This window comes from Pleurodeles waltl, chromosome 10 (assembly GCF_031143425.1).
Source record: "Pleurodeles waltl isolate 20211129_DDA chromosome 10, aPleWal1.hap1.20221129, whole genome shotgun sequence".
Lineage (NCBI taxonomy): Eukaryota > Metazoa > Chordata > Amphibia > Caudata > Salamandridae > Pleurodeles > Pleurodeles waltl.
Genome location: NC_090449.1, coordinates 301,640,152 through 301,658,693, shown reverse-complemented (window position 1 = coordinate 301,658,693; position 18,542 = coordinate 301,640,152). Strand labels below are relative to the sequence as shown.

Sequence of the window (18,542 nt, the reverse complement as noted above, 5' to 3'; positions counted from 1 at the left end):
AGAGTATTATTAGCATATATCACATCCATTAATTTCAGTCAGGCTTTTTTTCATGTGTAGAGGGGGTTGACCTAATGTATCGTTTTTTTGTGTGCTATTATATATTTACATCGTCTGTTTTGTTACGGGTTCCAGCAAACGTCATTGTTGAGTCCCTATGTGCTGGTTGATAAACAATAGATCCATCATTGTTCAAAGGATATTAAAGGTGTTTCATTGCCTGTTGGTATTATTTTGTCTATAATGTGCCAATGGAAATCATATTCAGAATGCCCCTATTCAGTGAAATGTCTCCTCAATTTTGTCACTTTTTTTTGCTCCTGGATGTACATTGAGCCTCACTTTTGCTTTTCTTGTTGTCATTCTTATATATTTCAAAGTGAGCTCGTAGGCAATAATGTAAACTACATTATGCACATTGCCTTTTGCATTATTTTTGAGGATCCAGAGAGTCTTCAGGCTAGGTCAAGGCCTTTGACTTTTTTTTCGTAATGTCACATACATTACAGTGTTTATGGGGATAATGCCAAATGACAGGTTGTAAATTCCACTAAGATCTTATTGGGTTATTTTGAGTTTAATTTCTGGAACTAGTATGAACCAAGCAGTCCTTAAGTGATTGTGTTCAGTAGAACAAATACATTGGTTTCTCATAATATAGTTGGTTATATTCAAGGATCTTCGAATATTTAACCACAATCTTTTTAAGTTGGTTTGAGTGGGTTCCATGTGTTGAAATGCAAATCATCTGGTCAGTTGTTTTTTTTATAGGTCTGTAGCAGTTGCATCCTAGGATTGTTTCTCGTCTGTTTTTCTGCTCTCTTCAAGATTTTATTCTGGTATTTTTTTCAAGGTCTATCCCTAAAACCGATATCCTAAATCGAAGGAAAAAAGTAGCTGAATTCTTTAAGACAACAGCCTTAAGAACTTTTTCAAAAACAAAAAACCCCATGTTGGAGAATGCCTTGGTTAACATTGGGTTACGTAAGGAATCAGGATTCAATCTCCCAGCTCAGCTGGAGCTATGCCACACGAAGAGTTGGCTTTTGAATAGACTGTATTAAAAGACATTGTTAACCTTAAGGCTACATCTACCTCTGAGCTCCATTATCTCACACGTCCCAAAGAAGATGTAGTGAGGAAACTAGAAAATCTGTGCACTATAATAATCATACCGGCAAACGAAGGTGGAGTTATAGTTGTGATGCCCGTGGTGATGAATAAGTAGATTGTCTCAAACTCCTGAAGGATGTGAAGAATTATAAAATACTTGAGAGAGACCCAACCTACGACATCATGGATGACATAGAATACATGATCAAGAATGCAGAAAACAACAACTGAATTACAAAGCATGAAAAAATCTCCTGTGTAAGGGACAACCCAAAGTGCCCTACTTTTACATCTTACTAAAGGCACACAAGGGAAAACATTCACCCCCTGGTAGACCCATTGTTTCAGAAATAGGCCCCTCTCAAAATTTGCTATTCATTTCTTAAGATTAGTTTTTGTACACATAGCACTCATACAGAATTATTTCAAGTTTGAAAATAACTTATTTTTACAGATGCATGGGGCATCAGAAGGAAGCCTCCTTGTGTGAAGTTTGACGTGTTTAAATGTCCTTTGTTTTACAACAGACCACATCTCAGTATATATTTGGAAACAGTATATAGATGATGTGTTCATTATTTGGAAAGGTCCAGAAGAAGAAATTTGCAACTTCACAAAATGGATCAAGAATGTTAACCCACTCCTAAAATTTGCCATCACAGTAAGCAGAAAGGAAATACCTTAGCTGGGTCTTCTAATCAAAGCACAAGAAAGATCAATGGTCTGTGACGTCAGTTATGAACCTACTGACCGGAACAATCACTTATGTTACCAAAGCTTCCACCCAAGTACACGAAAAGATAGACTGTCTGTAGGACAATTCATGAGACTTAGAAGGGATTGCACGACCAGTTCACTACAGAAAGCAAGCAGAAAGCTTATTCAACAAGCTCCTTAAAAACCCAATCCTCATGTAAAATCATAAAGAGAACAGAGGAACGAGAAAGAAACAATCTAGGGGGCAATTGCTTCAGCCTATTAAAAATACAAAAACTGATTGAATGATTTGCATTTCAACATATGGAATCCACTCAAACCAACTCTAAAGCCAACTGAAAAAATATGGTGAATAAACATTAAGGATCCTTACATCAGCCCAACTACAGTGAGGGGAAAAAAAACAATATTTTCATTCCTCTAAGGAAAAACACTTCAGGATAATTTGGTTCAGACTTGTCCCTGGACTAAAACTCAAAATGAACTAGCAAGAACTTTATGGAATTTACAATCTGTAACAGGGCTTTATCCCTGTGGACACTGTTATTTATGGTACCTTAAAAAAAAATAGTATACAAAACAGTGATGGATGGAATGCTTGAATTAATCTCAGCCACTGGTAATCACTGAAGACCACATCCCGATCCATCGCTATTTTGCACAACATTCCACCTCAGTTTGGATCAGCTATATGCAAATCAGTCTTCACCCTGCTGCAATAGGAACATTCTAGCCAAAACTGCCAAGCCAGGCCTTCCCTGAACCGGAACACAAGCGAGCCAGCTTCTGTTGCGCTCTTATTTAGGCTCATCAGACAGGCTCAGCTTGGTTCCAGTGACAGTGTGCACAGGACCCACGTCTCAGTATACCCGCCCCACTTTGGGGACACAATAAGTATAGACAGCAGTGATAGATAGAATGCTTAAATTAATCTCAGCCACTTGTAATCACTCGGGCCGCATGCTAATCCATCGTTATTTTGCACACCAGGCCACGTCAGTTTGGACCCAGCTATATACAAATCAGTCTTGATCCTGCTCCAATAGGCACAGTTCAGTTCGAACTGCCAAGCCAGGTCCTCCCTCAACCGGAACACAAGCAACCCAGGACTGGTTTCACCCTAGTTATAGGCTCATCAGCCGGGTAAAGCTTTGTTCCAGGGACCCAGCGTGCACGGGACCCACATCTGGGCACACTAGGTCACTGGAACCAAGCTATACTCTGCTGATGATGGCCACATGGAACCAAGCCTTACTCTGCTGAAGGTGGCCACATGGAAGAGGTGGAGATCAGAGGCTTCTGGTCTCCGGTGGAGTCTGGGCTCCACATAATTCACTTGGATCTCCGGGCGATCAGACTGGCATTAAAAGCATTCCTTCCCTTTCTCAAAGGGAAAGTGGTTCAGGTGTTCACGGTCAACACCACTTCCATGGGGCACAGCAACAAGCAGGGTGGGGTGGGGCCGTGGTCCCTTTGTCAGAAGGCTCTGCGCCTCTGGACATGGCTGGAACAGCAGGGCGTATCCCTGCTTGTTCAACATCTGACAGGCTTTCTAAATGCCAGAGTGGACAAGAGAATGCGCAATGTCAGCAGTTTTGCATGTTGGAATTTCCGAGGTGGCACCCGCTCAGTGACACTTTTTGTCTAAAGTGGAGCTCAGGCCTCCTTTCCGCCCATACTACTTCTGCCTAGAGTTCTCAAGAAAGTCCAGGCCCAAGTAATTCTTGTGGCTCCGGACTGGGCACAAAGAGTCTGATATGCTGAGCTATTGAGTATGGCCATCAATCCTCCGATCAGACTGACCCTTCAGGAGGATCTTCTGTCGCAGCTGCAGGAAGGGTTCTCTACCCAAACCTGTCCAGTCTCCGCATTTTTGTGTGGCGATTGAAGGGCGGCCATTGACAGCATTCGACCTTCCACCCAAAGTCTGTAGCGTTAAATTGGCAGCCAGGCGTCCCTCCACCAAAACGGTATACACCTGTCCATGGAACAAATATGTGGCATGGTTCACAGCCAAGTCTGTTGACCCCCTTTTTGCTCCTGTTTCAGAGGTCCTCTTATACATACTTTCTTTAGCCCATCAGGGCTCTGCTGTGGGCGCCCTTACTGGTTATTTGTCCACTATCTCTGCCTTTTTGAGATTACCTGAACAACCTTCATTATTTAAGTCTCCTATTGTCAATAGGTTCCATAAAGGCCTTACCCACATGTTCCCCCCTTCTCCTTTCATCATGCCGTAACTTGAATCTGTTTCTGACATTCCTTTTGTGTGCTCCTTTTAAGCTACTACACCATTGTCCTCTCAGGCTCCTGACATTGAAACCAGCTTCCTGGTGGCTATTACATCCGCCCACAGGGTCAGTGACCTGCAGGCATTGTCTTTGAAGCAATCTTATCTTGTCATCTACCCTGACAAAGTGGTGCTTTGCACACAAGCCTCCATCTTACCGAAGGAGGTTATGCCCTTCCATGTAGGTCAGTCCATCACTTTTACGTACCCCCACATACTTCTAAGAAGGAGGAGAGACTCCACTGCCTGGACCCAAAAAGAGCCTTTGTGTTCTTTCTTGATCGTACCAAAGAGTCCTGGGTGGATGATCAACTCTTTGTTGGCTGTGTGGGTGCAAAGAAATGGTGGGCAGTGCATAAGAGAACCATCTCTAGATGGGTCATCTACATCAAATTGTGCTACGCATTGGCTAGGAAATGACACCCAGAGGCTCACTCCACCAGAGTGCTCACTCCACCAGAGCAACAGCGGCAACCACTGTGTAAGCACGCAGAGCTCGAGTCCTGAACATCTGCTAGGCAGCAATGTGGACGTCCTTGAACGTGGTCACCAAACACTACTGCCTGGACAGTCAGGTCCAAAACGACGAGTACTTTGCCTGTTCTGCCCTGCAGGACTTCTAGTATGATCTTGGATTGCAGACCCACCTCCGGGGATGGTATTGCTTGGGTATCTATTCTAAGGTAAGGAATCTGCAACTAGAAGTCTCTTATCAGATGAACAGGTTACTTACCTTCGGTAACAAATTATCTGGTAAAGACATATTCTAGTTGCAAATTCCTTACAGGCCCATCCATCCTCCCTGTTCTGCAAACTGATTTCTAAGGACAGGGACTTCCCTTTCAGGGCCCTAGTTTTAGAGCATGAAGGTCAGTGGTTCTTCATGTCATCGCGCTTCTGGCGCGGAAAGTCATGAAAAAAAACTGACGTCAGCACGCCGGGTTGGCACCTATATACGAAACACAATGTCACATCCTGCGTCCACGATGCATACGACGAACACGGAGTCGACCGACACCACCTGATGGCTCGCAGGGGTACTGCTCAAGAAAAATCTCCTGACTGATGCCTAGGGTAAATTATAAGGGAAGGAATCTGAAATTAGAACATGTTTCTACCAGATAATTTGTTACCGAAGCTAAGTAACTTGTTCATCTAGCCCTCCAGACAAATGACTGAGTCCAAGGTGGTATTCACCTACCTTGGCATTGTTATGTCAGTTGGTTCATCAGCGATGAAGCCTGCCACAATATGTGGGTGAAGTCACAAGGGAGACAAAGTTAAGCATTGAGAATTATCAAATACTCACACCTCCTCATAAATATCTTGGCATTTCTTGTGTTGTATTTGTATTTTGTGGAGGGCATGCCAGGTAGTCACTGCTACTTCTCTGATGGTGTTTACACAGACTGTAACATCAGACAGATGGGTACAGTAGATAGTCGAAATGGGGTACATCTTTCACTGTCCCTGGTACAACATGCGGTTTGTGCTGGGGCAGGAGCAGTTTCAGTCCTCTGTGCTCCTCTTTGGCCTCACCAGCGCACTTCAGGTGTTCTTGAAAGTGATGGCAGTGGTAGCATCACACCTTCAGAGGTTGGGGGTCCCAGTCTTCCACTACCTTGACAGTTGACTGTTGAAGGTGGGCTCATCAAGCACCTCCAGGCTACGGTGAACGTCCTGTCATATTTGGTGTTCGCTATTAACATGCAAAAGTCATTCATGACTCTTTCTTAGACTCTCCCTTTCATCTGAGCCATTCTGGAGACAATTTGGTTTTCTGCCTTTCCTCCAAAAATGAGAGCCCGGGACATTCAGGCTGTGATCCCAGTCATTCAGCCTCTCTCCTGGATTTTAGTGAGATTGACTCAGAATCTTCTGGGACTGATGGCCTCCTGCATCCAACTGGTTAATCACACCAGGTGGCATATGTGGACTCTGCAGTGCGATGTGAAGTCTCAGTGGGGCCAAAAGCAAGTGAACCTTTCTGACCATGTCCAAATTTTGGAGGAGACTGCAAAAGCTTTGCAGAGGTGGTCACTGGACTGCGATTGGTTCTTCCCTCCACCACATACAGAGCTGACAGTGTTGACTGATGCTTCACTTCTGGGTTGGGGCAGCCATCTAGGAAAGGTGGAGATCAGATGTTTCTGGTCTCCAGCGGAGGCCTAGTTCCATATAATCCTCTTGGAGCTCTGGGCCATTCGCTTGGCGTTGAAAGCCTTACTTCATCCATTAAGGGGAGGCTGGTACTGGTGCTTATAGACACCAACACTGCTATGTGATATTGCAGCAAGCAGGGCAGAGTGGGGTTATGGGGTCCTGTGCCAGGGGCACTATGCCTCTGGGAATGGCTGGAACATAAAGGAATTTTCCTGGTGGTGCGCCACCTGGCAGAATCTTTGAATGGCAGGGAGGATGAGCTCAACCAGCAGCACCTAGTAGATCAGGAGTGGCAGTTACATCCAGGGGTGACACGAGGTCTCTTCTGCACTGTTAAAAACCTTGGTACAATCTGTCATCACTGCCGGGAATGTGCAATGTCAGCAGTTCTGCAAGTTGGAGTTTTTTAAGGCGTGTCTCACTGCCTAAAGTGGAGCTTGGGCAACCGTATGCCTTCCTGCAGATACCTTTCTGCAACAAGTTCTGAAGACCAGGACCGACTGGGCCCAAGTCATCTTAGTGGCCCAAGATTAGACACAGAGTATGGTGTTCCAAGCTCCTGGTCTTGGGCATCTTTCTTCTGAGTAAGCTGCCCTTCTGGGAGAACCTGCTGTTGCAGCAACAGGGCAGTATTCCTCACCCAGGCCTTTGCATTCTCAAACGTTATGCATGGAGATTGAGTGGCAACAACAAAATGCCTTTGACCTTCCTCCAGAGGTTATAGATGTTATCTTGGCAGCCAGGCGTCCCTCAACAAAAACTGTATACTCCTATTATTGGGGTAAAATTATGTTTCGATGTGACACATTCCAGACTGTCCCCCCTCCAGACAAACTTATCTGACATTTTGTTGTTTGTTTTGTCTCTCAACCTGCAAGGCTTTGCCTTGGGAGCAATTACAATGTCATTTTTTGCTCTTTCAGCCTTTTTTACGGTTGCAGAACCATCCCCTCTTTTTCAAATCACTGGTTGTGATGCATTATTGTAAAGGCCTGCAACACTTGCTTCCTCCCTTTCCTTTTCTCATGCCACAACGGGCCTTAACTTGGTCTTCACATATTTGAGGTGCACTCCCTTTGAATTGCTTTACTACTGTTCTTTGAGACTTCTTACACTCAAGATGGTGTTCATTGTCACCATCACTTCTGCGTGGCTTTAGGCTCTCCATAATAACCTGCCATACACCACCTTCTTCCTAGAAAAACTGGCTCTACGGATGCAAGCATCCTTCTTGCCGAAGGTGGTGACGCCACTCACACCATCACCCTGCTGGCATTCTTTGCTCAGCCTCACCCCTCTAAGGAGAATGAGACTCCATCACTTGAACCCTAAAAGATCACTGAGCTTTTACATTGATCGTACCAGAGAACACTGGGTGGACAATCAACTGTTTGTGGGGTTTGATGGAGCGAAGAAAAGTCAAGTCCCTGCAGGAAAGACTATCTCCTGCTGGATTGTACTCTGCATCAAGTTCTGCTATACATTGGCCAAAAAGCACCCCCAGGAAGGATTCCGAGCTCATTCCACTAGGGCCAAAGCTGCTACCACTACTTTGACACATGGAGTTCCTGTCCTGGACATCTGCCAGGCAGCTACGTAGGCCTTACTCCATAAGTTCTCAAAGCACTACTGACTGGACAGCCAGGTTTGTCGAGAGGGGCATTTCTCCTGCTTGGTATTACATGACTTTTTGGTCGGAGCCAATTCAGGCTCACTTCCTCATACGTACTGCTCTGGTATCTATTTAAAAGATGAGGAAAATGTGGTTAGAAGTCTCTAATCAGAAATACAAGGCAATTAGCTTTTGTAACACACTTTTTGGTACAGACCCTCACTGCAGATTCCTCACTTAACTCCCTTACTCCCTGTTCTGTAAATCTGGCTCTATGAATTAATAAGATGCCAAATCTAGGATTCTTCACACTGGTCAAAGTCACTTTGCGTGTTTGGAGCTCTGCATCTGGGGGCGCAGAGAGCCTCGGAAGCAACTGACAGCAGTGCCCTGGAGTGGAGCCTAAATGGACCTCACACATCATTTCCGAAGCAGAACAGCATCAGTGCAAAGACGCACAGCCCCACAGATCAGTGTGCAGTACTACTCAAAAGTTTCTGTATCCCGTCTTATGCATGTGGAATATTCAAAAGGTGAAGACTGCAGTTAGTCTCTACAAAAAAGGAGAGTTACTGAAGGTAAGTACTCTTTCATCATGGCATGGAGGTATCTTCTGAAAGGGTCAAGTAGCACTCTGTTTTTCACAGTGACAAATCCTATATACATTCATATTCACATAGACACCAGAGAACCAATCTTCTAAATTTGAAACTTTGAAGCAAGTGGCGGTTCCTTGGTGTAAGTTGCCTACTTTCTCACATAAAGGGAACAAGGTGGAAGGCGATTTAGAATGCCTCTTTCTCAATAGCAATTCAAAAAATACTCCAGGGGTATTACACAAGTACCTCAGTGGGCCCTTACCCTGAGGTGATGTGGTGCACTGTTCAAGTTTGCTCCTGGTGCACCTGTCTAAAGGTGTGCCATGACGCAGTCAACAACAGGACACCCGCTATATAATACGGTCCCAGGAGTATGTCTCAACAAGAAAGTTTTAAAAAACTGTGGATCCTGTCCATTCAAATGACGATAGTCCTCTCCACCTGAAGGCTGTCATGCTTCATCATAGGGCTCCTCCTCACACTGGTACCAAGCTAGGGTGCCAGTGTGCGCTATGACCCCTGTGGAGAGAAGCACTTGAAATGCAGTTGTTGAAAGCGAGTGTTCTATGAAATTAGCAAATGCAGAAGGGAAATTAAGCAAAGGGAACCTGTTAAAACTGCCTCCTAATGGACTCCGATTTTTATTCTTTTCCCATGTGGGTAGTTGTTAAAAGATGAGATTGGGTTAATTCAACATGTTGAAATGTCCTTCTCGATACACTCAATGGAGAGGTGTGTAGGTATTCTTTAGGACATTAGTGGAAAATGTAAATGGAAAAAAAAGAATGAAAAAAAGATAACTAACCACTGGCAATTTGTTGTAGTTAGTGTACAGGAACAGCAGAAACCATGTTAAATTAGTTTGAATCTCTATGCTCCTTCCAGACCAGGCGTGAGTAATCCTATTGTTTGGACTCCTGGCCTGCCATTCTGTCTGGGGGGAAGTGGACACTTCTTTCCCTGTACACTAACTGCAAGAAGCATTTTAAATGCTTAGTTGGGGAGCTGGAAATCTGAGAAAAGCGGTGTAATTTTTTTTTTAATCTGTAACAATTTTAACATCAGATGTTAATGTAAACAAGCACCAGCACAATCCTAATCCCTTTTAAATGAGGATCAATGCTTCAATTTATCTCTGCCATGAAAGAGGGCTGAAACAAATGAGCATCAGTGTGTTTTTGTTGACGAACTGCAACATTAATATTAAGCAAACATCTAACAACTGTTTTAGAGTAAGGGAGTCTGCATAGATTCATCTTCTCCAAATAAATCCTGGCTGCCAGATTGCACCTCAGCAGGCTTAAGAAGAACAGTCTTTATAAATCAGTGAAGGGTTTGCCTGTTCCTGTAAGCTATCAATTCTGTGTTTCCTGTAGGCGTCTGTAAGAGCAGGTAATGCAACAATACACCTCCATGGACTTTCCGATGGCAGAGATGCATGCCCCATGTCACAAGGCCAGATGTTATGTTGGTTGCCCACTGTTAATATAAATATTATAGGAGTGAATCCTAGCAACTGTCCAGGTGCATCTATGTTAATTTTAGGATCTCAGGTTATGCTCTACAGGTCGCTTAGTATAATTTCTATTTTCCCATAATATTGTTATGATCGTCTCTCATTGTGTTCATGTATAATACCTGTTTTTCCTTTTAGGGGTTCCTGTTCCTTCCGAAGACAGTGTGTGATATGCGAGAGGTGGAGTTTGCTCGGGCTGTGCGACTTGGTCAATCTTCAATCGAGATGATCAGTTTCAGAATCCCCAGGGTTAAGGTGATTCTCAGTGATAGCAAATTGACTATTCTGCCAAAGATCTATTTTTTACTTGGGTCATTGTGTGAGGCATAGTCAGCTTGAATGAGGTGGTTTTCTAGTCCAGTGTCATGTATTCTATATGACCACTATATGAGACTAGGGGGGTTATTACAACTTTGGAGGAGGTGTTAATCCGTCCCAAAAGTGACGGTAAAGTGACGGATATACCACCAGCCGTATTACGAGTCCATTATATCCTATGGAACTTGTAATACGGCTGGTGGTATATCCGTCACTTTACCGTCACTTTTGGGACGGATTAACACCACCTCCAAAGTTGTAATAACCCCCTAGGTCTTCTGTTCCACTGGCTAGATGTTTTCACGTTTTGCATTCTTTGTCAAAGACGTGTAACATACTCTTACTGTAAGGGTTTAAAATGTTGCTACATGACAGGTAACAGCCCACTGGGGAGTTCACCCACAGTCAATACAGTGTATACCTGCTAATGACATTCCATGCTGATGGTTTATTTTAAATCTATGTCTGTTCAGTCTGCTGAGTAGTGCAGAAAGGGCTTTGATAGTTAAGTCTTGAAAGCCTGGACCACACATTAAAGAGCTTTCATTTTATCAGTCTGCTGGGTTTTCTGGCACCAGTCAAAATGCTGTGCAATTGATATCAAACATAGCTTTTATTTGATTTTGTAGGAAGCTGGCCGGGTGTGTGGTGAGCACCTATGGTGTTATCACCTTATACCAGGTATCCCCTATTAGTGAAGTGTAGGCAGTGTCTAGGAAGCCAGGGCTGTCTGGAGGTAGCTGTGGATGAGCAGCCAATACTTATCTAGGAGCCATGCAAAGCTAATGCAGTACCACTATAGTCACACAGCAGTTACACACATGAAAGAACCACACAGTGTTACAAAAATAAAGGTACTTCATTATGGTAACACTAACACTAATACTTAAATACTGTATAGGCAATACCCCAACTGGAGGTAAGTAAACACACTATTATAGACACATTAGCAGTCAGTAAATAGCACAGAAAGCAATAGACATTGGTAAAAGCAATAGCAAACAGTGAGGTCCCTAGGAGTGGGCCAAACCATATACTAAAAAAATGGAATGTGAAAGGCAGCCCCCCACCCAAGGAAGTGGAATCAGTAGGGAGGAGATGGAAGAACTAGGAACCCCAAGAGGTGAGTACCAGAGTGACCCCCCAGCAACCAGGAGAGCAGAGGTAAGTAACCGGTTTTCCCCAAAACCAAAAGGAGGACCTTGGAAGAGGATTGTGGAAGACCCACACAAGACAGGAAGAAACCAAAGGTGGATCCTGATAGAAGAGGACCTGCAAAGGAAGGGGACCAAGTCCATTTCGAGTTGGATTATCCGGTTGTGGCAGGAGCCACTACCCACCCTTCTATTGATGCAGGACCAGGTCAACGGTGGAAGAAGAAAGTCAGCAGTGCAGCACAGGAGCAGAAGTGGAGTTCCAGAAGTGATCAAGTGATGTGCCACGTCGGCAGTTGTGCTGCAGTCTGTCAATGTTGCTGGAAAACCACCAGCAAGCCTTGGCAATTGCAAGAGTCGGAGAAGGTTTTGCAAGGATGAAGAGGGCCAGCAAAGTCCAGGGGACACGACCCAAGGAGGGGTGTCTGGGGTGAGCCTCAGCAGCTAGGAAAGTCACAGGAGGAGGAAGCAGCCCCCACAGGCAACCCACTGGCAGCAGGCATAGGAGTCACAGTGAGGCTGACTCAGAAGAGGAGTTCCATGTCGCTGGAGCAGCAGGCAGGAGACTGTGCTTTGCTGGAAGGAGTGCTGGAGGCCAGGGCTACGCGGATTCTGAAGATCCCTTGGAGGAGGAACAAACAAGCCTTGGTAGCCGCAAGAGTCATGGTGCACAGGGGTACTGACCTTGAAGGGGAGGCAAGGGCGTACCATCTCCCAAGTTGCGCAGCTGGTAGAGACGACCAAGGGGACCAATCCATACCACCCCCTGTGATGCAATATCCATGCAGTTCCGGAGGAGAGAGGAGCCACGAAGCCAGTTGTCCTTGCAGTTGATGCCTGCGGAAGCAAGGGAGCGACTCCTTCACTCCAAGGGAGATTCCTTCTCACTTCTTGTGCAGGCTGAAGACTCGTCGCTCTCAGAGGATGCACAGCCAGGGAAATCTTGCAATTCCTGGAAGGAGCCAGAGAAACAATGTTGCAAAGCGGAGTTGTCGATGGAGTTGCAGATTGTTGGTTCCTGGAGGGTTCAGTTGCAGTCCTGGTGGCCAGAAGATAAAGTAAATGTTGCAGAGGAGTCCTTTTGGAATTTTGCACGTTGAATCTGAGGACCCACCCAAGAGGGAGACCCTAAATAGCCCAGGAAGGGGGATTGGTCACTTAGCATGGTGACCACCTATCAGGTGTGGACTGTGACGTCACCTGCCTGACCTGGCCACTCAGATGCTCCCAGGGGCCTCTGCCCACCTTGGATTCAAGATGGCAGAATCAAGTGGCCACCTGGAGGAGCTCCGGACACCACCCCCGGGGAGGTGATGGACAGGGGAGTGGTCACTCCCCTTTCCATTGTCCAGTTTTGCACCAGAGCATGAAGAGTACTAAATGTGCCCTTCAAGACATACCGGTGGCTTGGGAAGGCTACACCTCCCAAGCCGAGTAACACCTGTTTCCAACTTTGTTCTGCCTGAGCTGGTCAAGCAGCAGGAAGGCAGAAACCTGTCTGAGGGGTGGCAGTAGCACAAGCTGCCCGAAAGAACGCAGAAGACTAGTAGGAACAATGCTTGAGGTCCTCTAAGGAGCCCCCAGAGTGCATGGAATCATACAACCAATATTGACAATGGTATTGGGGTATGATTCGGACATGTTTGGTACCAAACTTGCCCAGGATCGGAGTTACTATTATGTAGCTGTGCCCAGTACACGGGTAAAATGGCTTCCCCGCACTTACAAAGTCCAGTGTAATGGAGCTGGAGTTCGTAGGGGCACCTCGGCTCATGCAGGGATCCCCTCACACACAGGGACTTGCACCCTGCCCTCTGGGCTAGGAGGGTCTACCATAGCGGTGACTTACAGTGACCTGGTGCAGTGACCTGTAGTGAAAGGATGGATGCAGCTTTTCACGTAGGCTGCAATGGCAGGCCTGCAGACACATTTTGCATGGGCTCCTATGGGTGGCACAATACATGCTGCAGCCCATGGGGAGTTCCTGGTGCCCCAATGCCCTGGGTACGTAAGTACCATATACTAGGGACTTATAAGGGGGCACCAGTGTGCCAATTGTGGTGTATGCTAAGTCCTAAGCAACCATATTTAGACAGGGAGAGAGCACAGTCACTGGGATCCTGGTTAGCAAGAAGTGGGGTTAACCATGCCAAAAAGAGGGTAGTTTCCTACAAATTTTTTATTACATTCTGTGTTTTTGTTGTTCCACAGAAAGAGTTTTTCCAGGATGATCTTTTCCCTGACACAGAGGTGTGGTGGAAAGCTGCCCTTACAGCCTCTTCTTGGCTCTCTGGCTCCAATGGACAGCATGAAAAGATGAGTCTCCGACCAAAGGACATGACTCCTGGTAAGATGTTTGTGAGAAATGTGGCGGCGAAGGTAACACACGCCACTGCTTCACAGTGGTTGGATTAGTAGGTGTGTGGTTGATAGGACTATGGTGTTCGGTGAACTGTATCGCTGGTGGAGGCAATAGAAATCTGTCATTTTATTAACGTAAAGTTGGATGTATAACAATAAAGATGGGAAAGTTGATTAGAGAAATAGAGATCTATATTTTGAGGAAGAATAAGTTCACATATTCAAGTGGGGAAGCTGTGATTGGTGTAGTTGAAAATGTGTTTGGGGAAATAGTTGTGAACGAATTTGTAGTGATATTGAGTGACAGAAGGATATTTGATATTGGGCACGTATCGGGGGAAAAATTGAGTGAGTTGTGAAAGGTGGTGCGCCATATGGATGATGATTTAAATGCAGAGGAAAACAGCAATGTTGAAGCGGGAAGGCTGGAGCTGTTGAGGTAGAGTGGATAATGCAGTGAGTTAAGTATTATATGTGGCGATGCCAGTCCCGCCCCTAATTGGGGCATAGCTGTAGAGAAACAGTGGATGCTGGAGTGAAGTAATGGATGATGTTGCAGTTTAGGAATTAGGCATAAGGAGAAGTGTTTGGTGATGTAGAAGATTTGTGCATGTGCAGACGATGCTCTTAGTGAGGTAAATAATGTTGACATGTTAGAATGGGTGGTCGGAAATTCAGTGATGGGGAATCTGAGGGCTTTTCAGTGAATTAGTTTTAAATGCTGAGGTGGAGAGGTTGACAGCATTGTGAGGTGGGTCCAGTACGTTTGACGGTTTCTGACCTGGAGAAGTGCACGGAGGCAAAGTGAGTCATTGAAGGGTTGAGAAGGAGAAATTTGGAAAAAAAGAGGCGAGGCAGGTGAAAGCAGTAAAGTAAAAGAGCAGGAGATTTTGTGCTTAAGATGTTGAAGATGGAGAAGAGTTTGTCAGTTGGAGTCTTTGTTAGAAGGTCTGCATATTTGGATGGAGGAGTCTGTGGAATTGATGTGAGGTTGCTAAAGACACTACAGTGGGTGTCCAGAGAAACTGAGAAGTGTTGGGGATGTTAAAGTGGATAGACTGGGGCCCTTGAGCCTTTGAGGTGAAAAAGGTAAAAAAGGCTGAGGTGGATGATTCACGGACATGGATGTGACGGAGCGGAAGTGTTAAGGTAGAGAAGGTAGGGTAGTTGTGAATGTTACATTGCAGTGGTAATGGGGGAATGTTCTATCACAAAACATCAACCTACCAACTTGTAGGCTTCCAAAATATCACTAAGGTTAGTATAGATATGTCATGATACATTTACTATTGTTAACTACACCTCTCTGTACCCTGAAGATTTAGTTATCTTCAATGTACATATATGTGGGTTATGCACAGAAATCTATACTTACCTATTTAAACTTACTATCACATTCTGGTTGTTGATATTTAAGTAGGTTGATACTTAAAGCTCTATCTTCTGGTAGCAACCCATGAGGATTTGGGAATACTGATGTTGAGTGGATTTGTTGAGGACATTTTGGAATTATGGCTGTAGAGATAGTGAAGTGGAGAAGTTGATACTGCGGATTGAAAGTGTTGGGGATGAGGTTGAAAATGTTGGTGGCAAGGGAAGATAGGTTAGGGGGTTGCTGTTTGAAATCTAGCGATGTTTATGAATTAGTAGGAACAAACATCAATACATTCCAAAACACCAAAATTCCAGGGGTGCCAGAAATTACATGGCACATGTTTAACTCCATACAACATCACCGCTTGGACTCCTTGCCTCTGTCCGCTCTTACTCCCATTAGGTTCTCTACTGACTATTATTTATTGCTGAGGAGCTAGAGCTGGCCAGTGTTTTAAAATTAAAAAAGGAGGCAAGCTAAGATGAACGCCATCACCTTAATAAGAACTATTCCTCATTAGGAAACTCCCATGTCATTTTAGAACCAGGCCTAGACCATACAGTCTTAAATCTCAAGCAGATAAAACATTAAACACCTTACATTACAAATATGTTGTTATCCCTCCCCTTCCTCTTTTTCGCCTCTTTATTCTTCTTTATTCTTTTGTTGACTGTTGTTGGAGCTGTTGGTCTTTGGTTCTTAAAATAAGACACTATTGATCAGAGCATAGCCACAGCTCAGGCTATGTCTCATAGCTCTTCGAGAGCTCTCCACTGGGAGGCTTAACAGGTGACGCACACTGACCACACACCTTTTACAATGAGCCACCTGAAAGGGTTGTGGGGCTGTCTTGTTAATAATGCTTGAATGGACTGCAATGCCCTTATTGAGCTGTCATAGATGTATGCCTGATAATGACATCTACACTGTCAGTTGAGATAGTGTGTATGCAGAGGTTTTTTAATGTAGTATTGTCACTTTGCAACTTGTGCTCTGTATCATACAATCTGCATTTTTGTGCTCTGTTTAAAATTCAATAAAACAGATTTTAAGTAAAAAAAAGAAATAAAAGTTTTTGATTTAAATCATTGCAGGTGTGGGCGAACCATGGTTATCAAAAGCAACACAGGTATTGCCTTTCTCTTAGGAAATAAGGTTACGAGATTTAGCTTTGGTAATGCTGGAGCCAACCTGGTAAAGTAGGTGCCTGAATCCTAGAGTGTCTAGCAAGAGAAGGTGGGGAGGGATGTACTCCATACTATTCTGAGACTCTAAAGCTAAATGCACCTTCCCCATTAATCACTCTGCTTACTTCTGATAGTGCTGTGAAAGGATTTAAACTTGGCTAGCCTCGACCAGGACACTGATATCTGATAGAGACTTCCTTGTGTATATTCCTTACCTTACCTTAGAATTTCCCCCAGGTGTCAGTCTGGATCCAGAGATTTTTCTCAAGCAGTACCCTGTCCACCAGGCTGGTGGTGTAAAGAGCAGCCAAGATCTTGGACTTCGAGCTACCTTCAGTGGCAATCAAGGCTAACCATCCTGACAGAGGTGCTGCCACCTGGGTCTTCTTCCTCTGAACCCTTTTTGCCTTTTACTGAAACCCTTACAGATGTCTTGCCGGGTACGTGGTCCAAACCCAGTACAGTGGCTCCTGTGAACAAGACAATTGCCCACCACCATAGACCTGCTGCAAATGACGCAGCACTCCTAATGCAACATCCCACCCCTGAGCTCTTTATCCAAGCTTCTACATCCCAGGACGCATTTCCTTCCACACCTCAGGATAGGGATTCCAAGAGGCTGTGCAGCTTGGGAAGAATACGTTCTCTTCCTCCAGCCTGGCATTGCTGTCCGTGAACACTGCATGCCTTTTTGGCCATTACAACCATAATTTATGGGACACGGTTGCGCTAAAGCTGCCACAGGTCCTGGAGAAGGGCCCGGGCCTACCTCTCCCAAGCTGTTGCTGACAGGAGAGATGCAGCAAAGTTCACAATACAATGTGGGCTTTACATGACTGACTCACTGAGCAGAGCGGTTGCATCAATGGTGGCCTTGAGGTGCCACGCCTGGTTGAGGACATCTGACTTTTTTGGGAAGTCCAATCTACCGTTTTGGACATGCCCTTTAATGACACCCGTCTCTTTAGAGACAAAGTAGACTTAGTGCTTGAGCTTCAAGGATTCTCGTGTTACGGCGAGGTTCTTGGGCCTCGCAGCTGCCCCTCGTTCCCTTCAGTCTACCTTTCACCCCTTTTGTGGCTACAGAAGGCCACGTCTGCATGATGGCCAGCCTCTGCATGGCTGAGGATGTGGCATCCAATGTCCCTGTGGATCAGAGAGACAGTGGTCTGGTCAGACCACCACTACACCCCCAAGCAGCTTCCTTCAAATCTTCCTCGTCTGACTCCTACCGACCAGGGACCAGTCAGACACAGGAGTTGCCATCTTCTGCTCAGATGGCAGCCCATCATGTTAGACATGTGGGTTTTGCAAGTAGTCCGAAGGGGCTACTCCCACCCCTTCAAGACTATTCCTCCATCCGTGCCACCATCCTACGATGGGATGATGGATTATCACCTAGCACTTCTCCACTAGAAAGTTTCGTCTCTCTTGACCAAGGGGCCCATAGAGAGGGTCCTGTGCCAGAAGTAGGTTGTGGTTGTTATTCCTCTGCCCTGTCCTAGACCTTTGGTCCATCAATCTCTTCCTCAGGAAGGACAAGTTCAAAATAGTTATTCTGGCTCAGGTTCTATCTGCCTTGGACCCAGGAGAGTGGAAGGTACCATTGAACTTGCAGGATGCTTACTTCCACATTCACGTCCTGCTTGCTGACAGACTTTACTTGTGGTTCACAATAGGCCACAGGTACTCACAGTTCACCATGCTCCCCTTCAGCCTTAACAGGGCCCACTAGGGTGTTCACCAAGGTGATGGCAGTGGTTGCAGCCCAACTGCGCAGGTCAAGGGTTTCAGTCTTCCCTTACCTCGACGACCCGATGTTGAAGGTGAGCTCACCCCAGGCTGTTGAGTCCCACCTTCAGACTATAGCGGCCCTCCTACATTCGCTGGGCTTCACTGTAAAGGTGCTGAAGTCACACCTGACTCCCTTTTAGATGCTCCCTTTCATCAGAACTGTTCTTGACACAGTGCAGTTTCAGGATTATCCTCCAGAGCGGCGAGTCCAGGATATTCAGGCTATGATACGGATGTTTCAGCCTCTATCCTGGATTTCGGTGAGAACGACTCTGAGGCTGCTGGGCCTCACGGCCTCCTGCATCCTGCCAGTGACACATGCCAGATAGTATATGCAGGGTCT

The 18,542-nt window shown here is 45.5% G+C and overlaps 1 protein-coding gene across 2 annotated transcripts in view; it reads left to right on the top strand.

Moving 5' to 3' along the window:
- LOC138261488 (coronin-7-like) overlaps nt 1–18,542 on the top strand; it is a 1,075,977-nt gene that overhangs the window by 860,418 nt on the left and 197,017 nt on the right. For both annotated transcript variants that reach the window (XM_069210466.1, XM_069210465.1), the window contains exons 24-25: nt 10,149–10,265; nt 13,694–13,829. In XM_069210466.1, the coding sequence (XP_069066567.1) occupies nt 10,149–10,265; nt 13,694–13,829 (253 nt within the window). The remainder of the gene's footprint in view (nt 1–10,148; nt 10,266–13,693; nt 13,830–18,542) is intronic.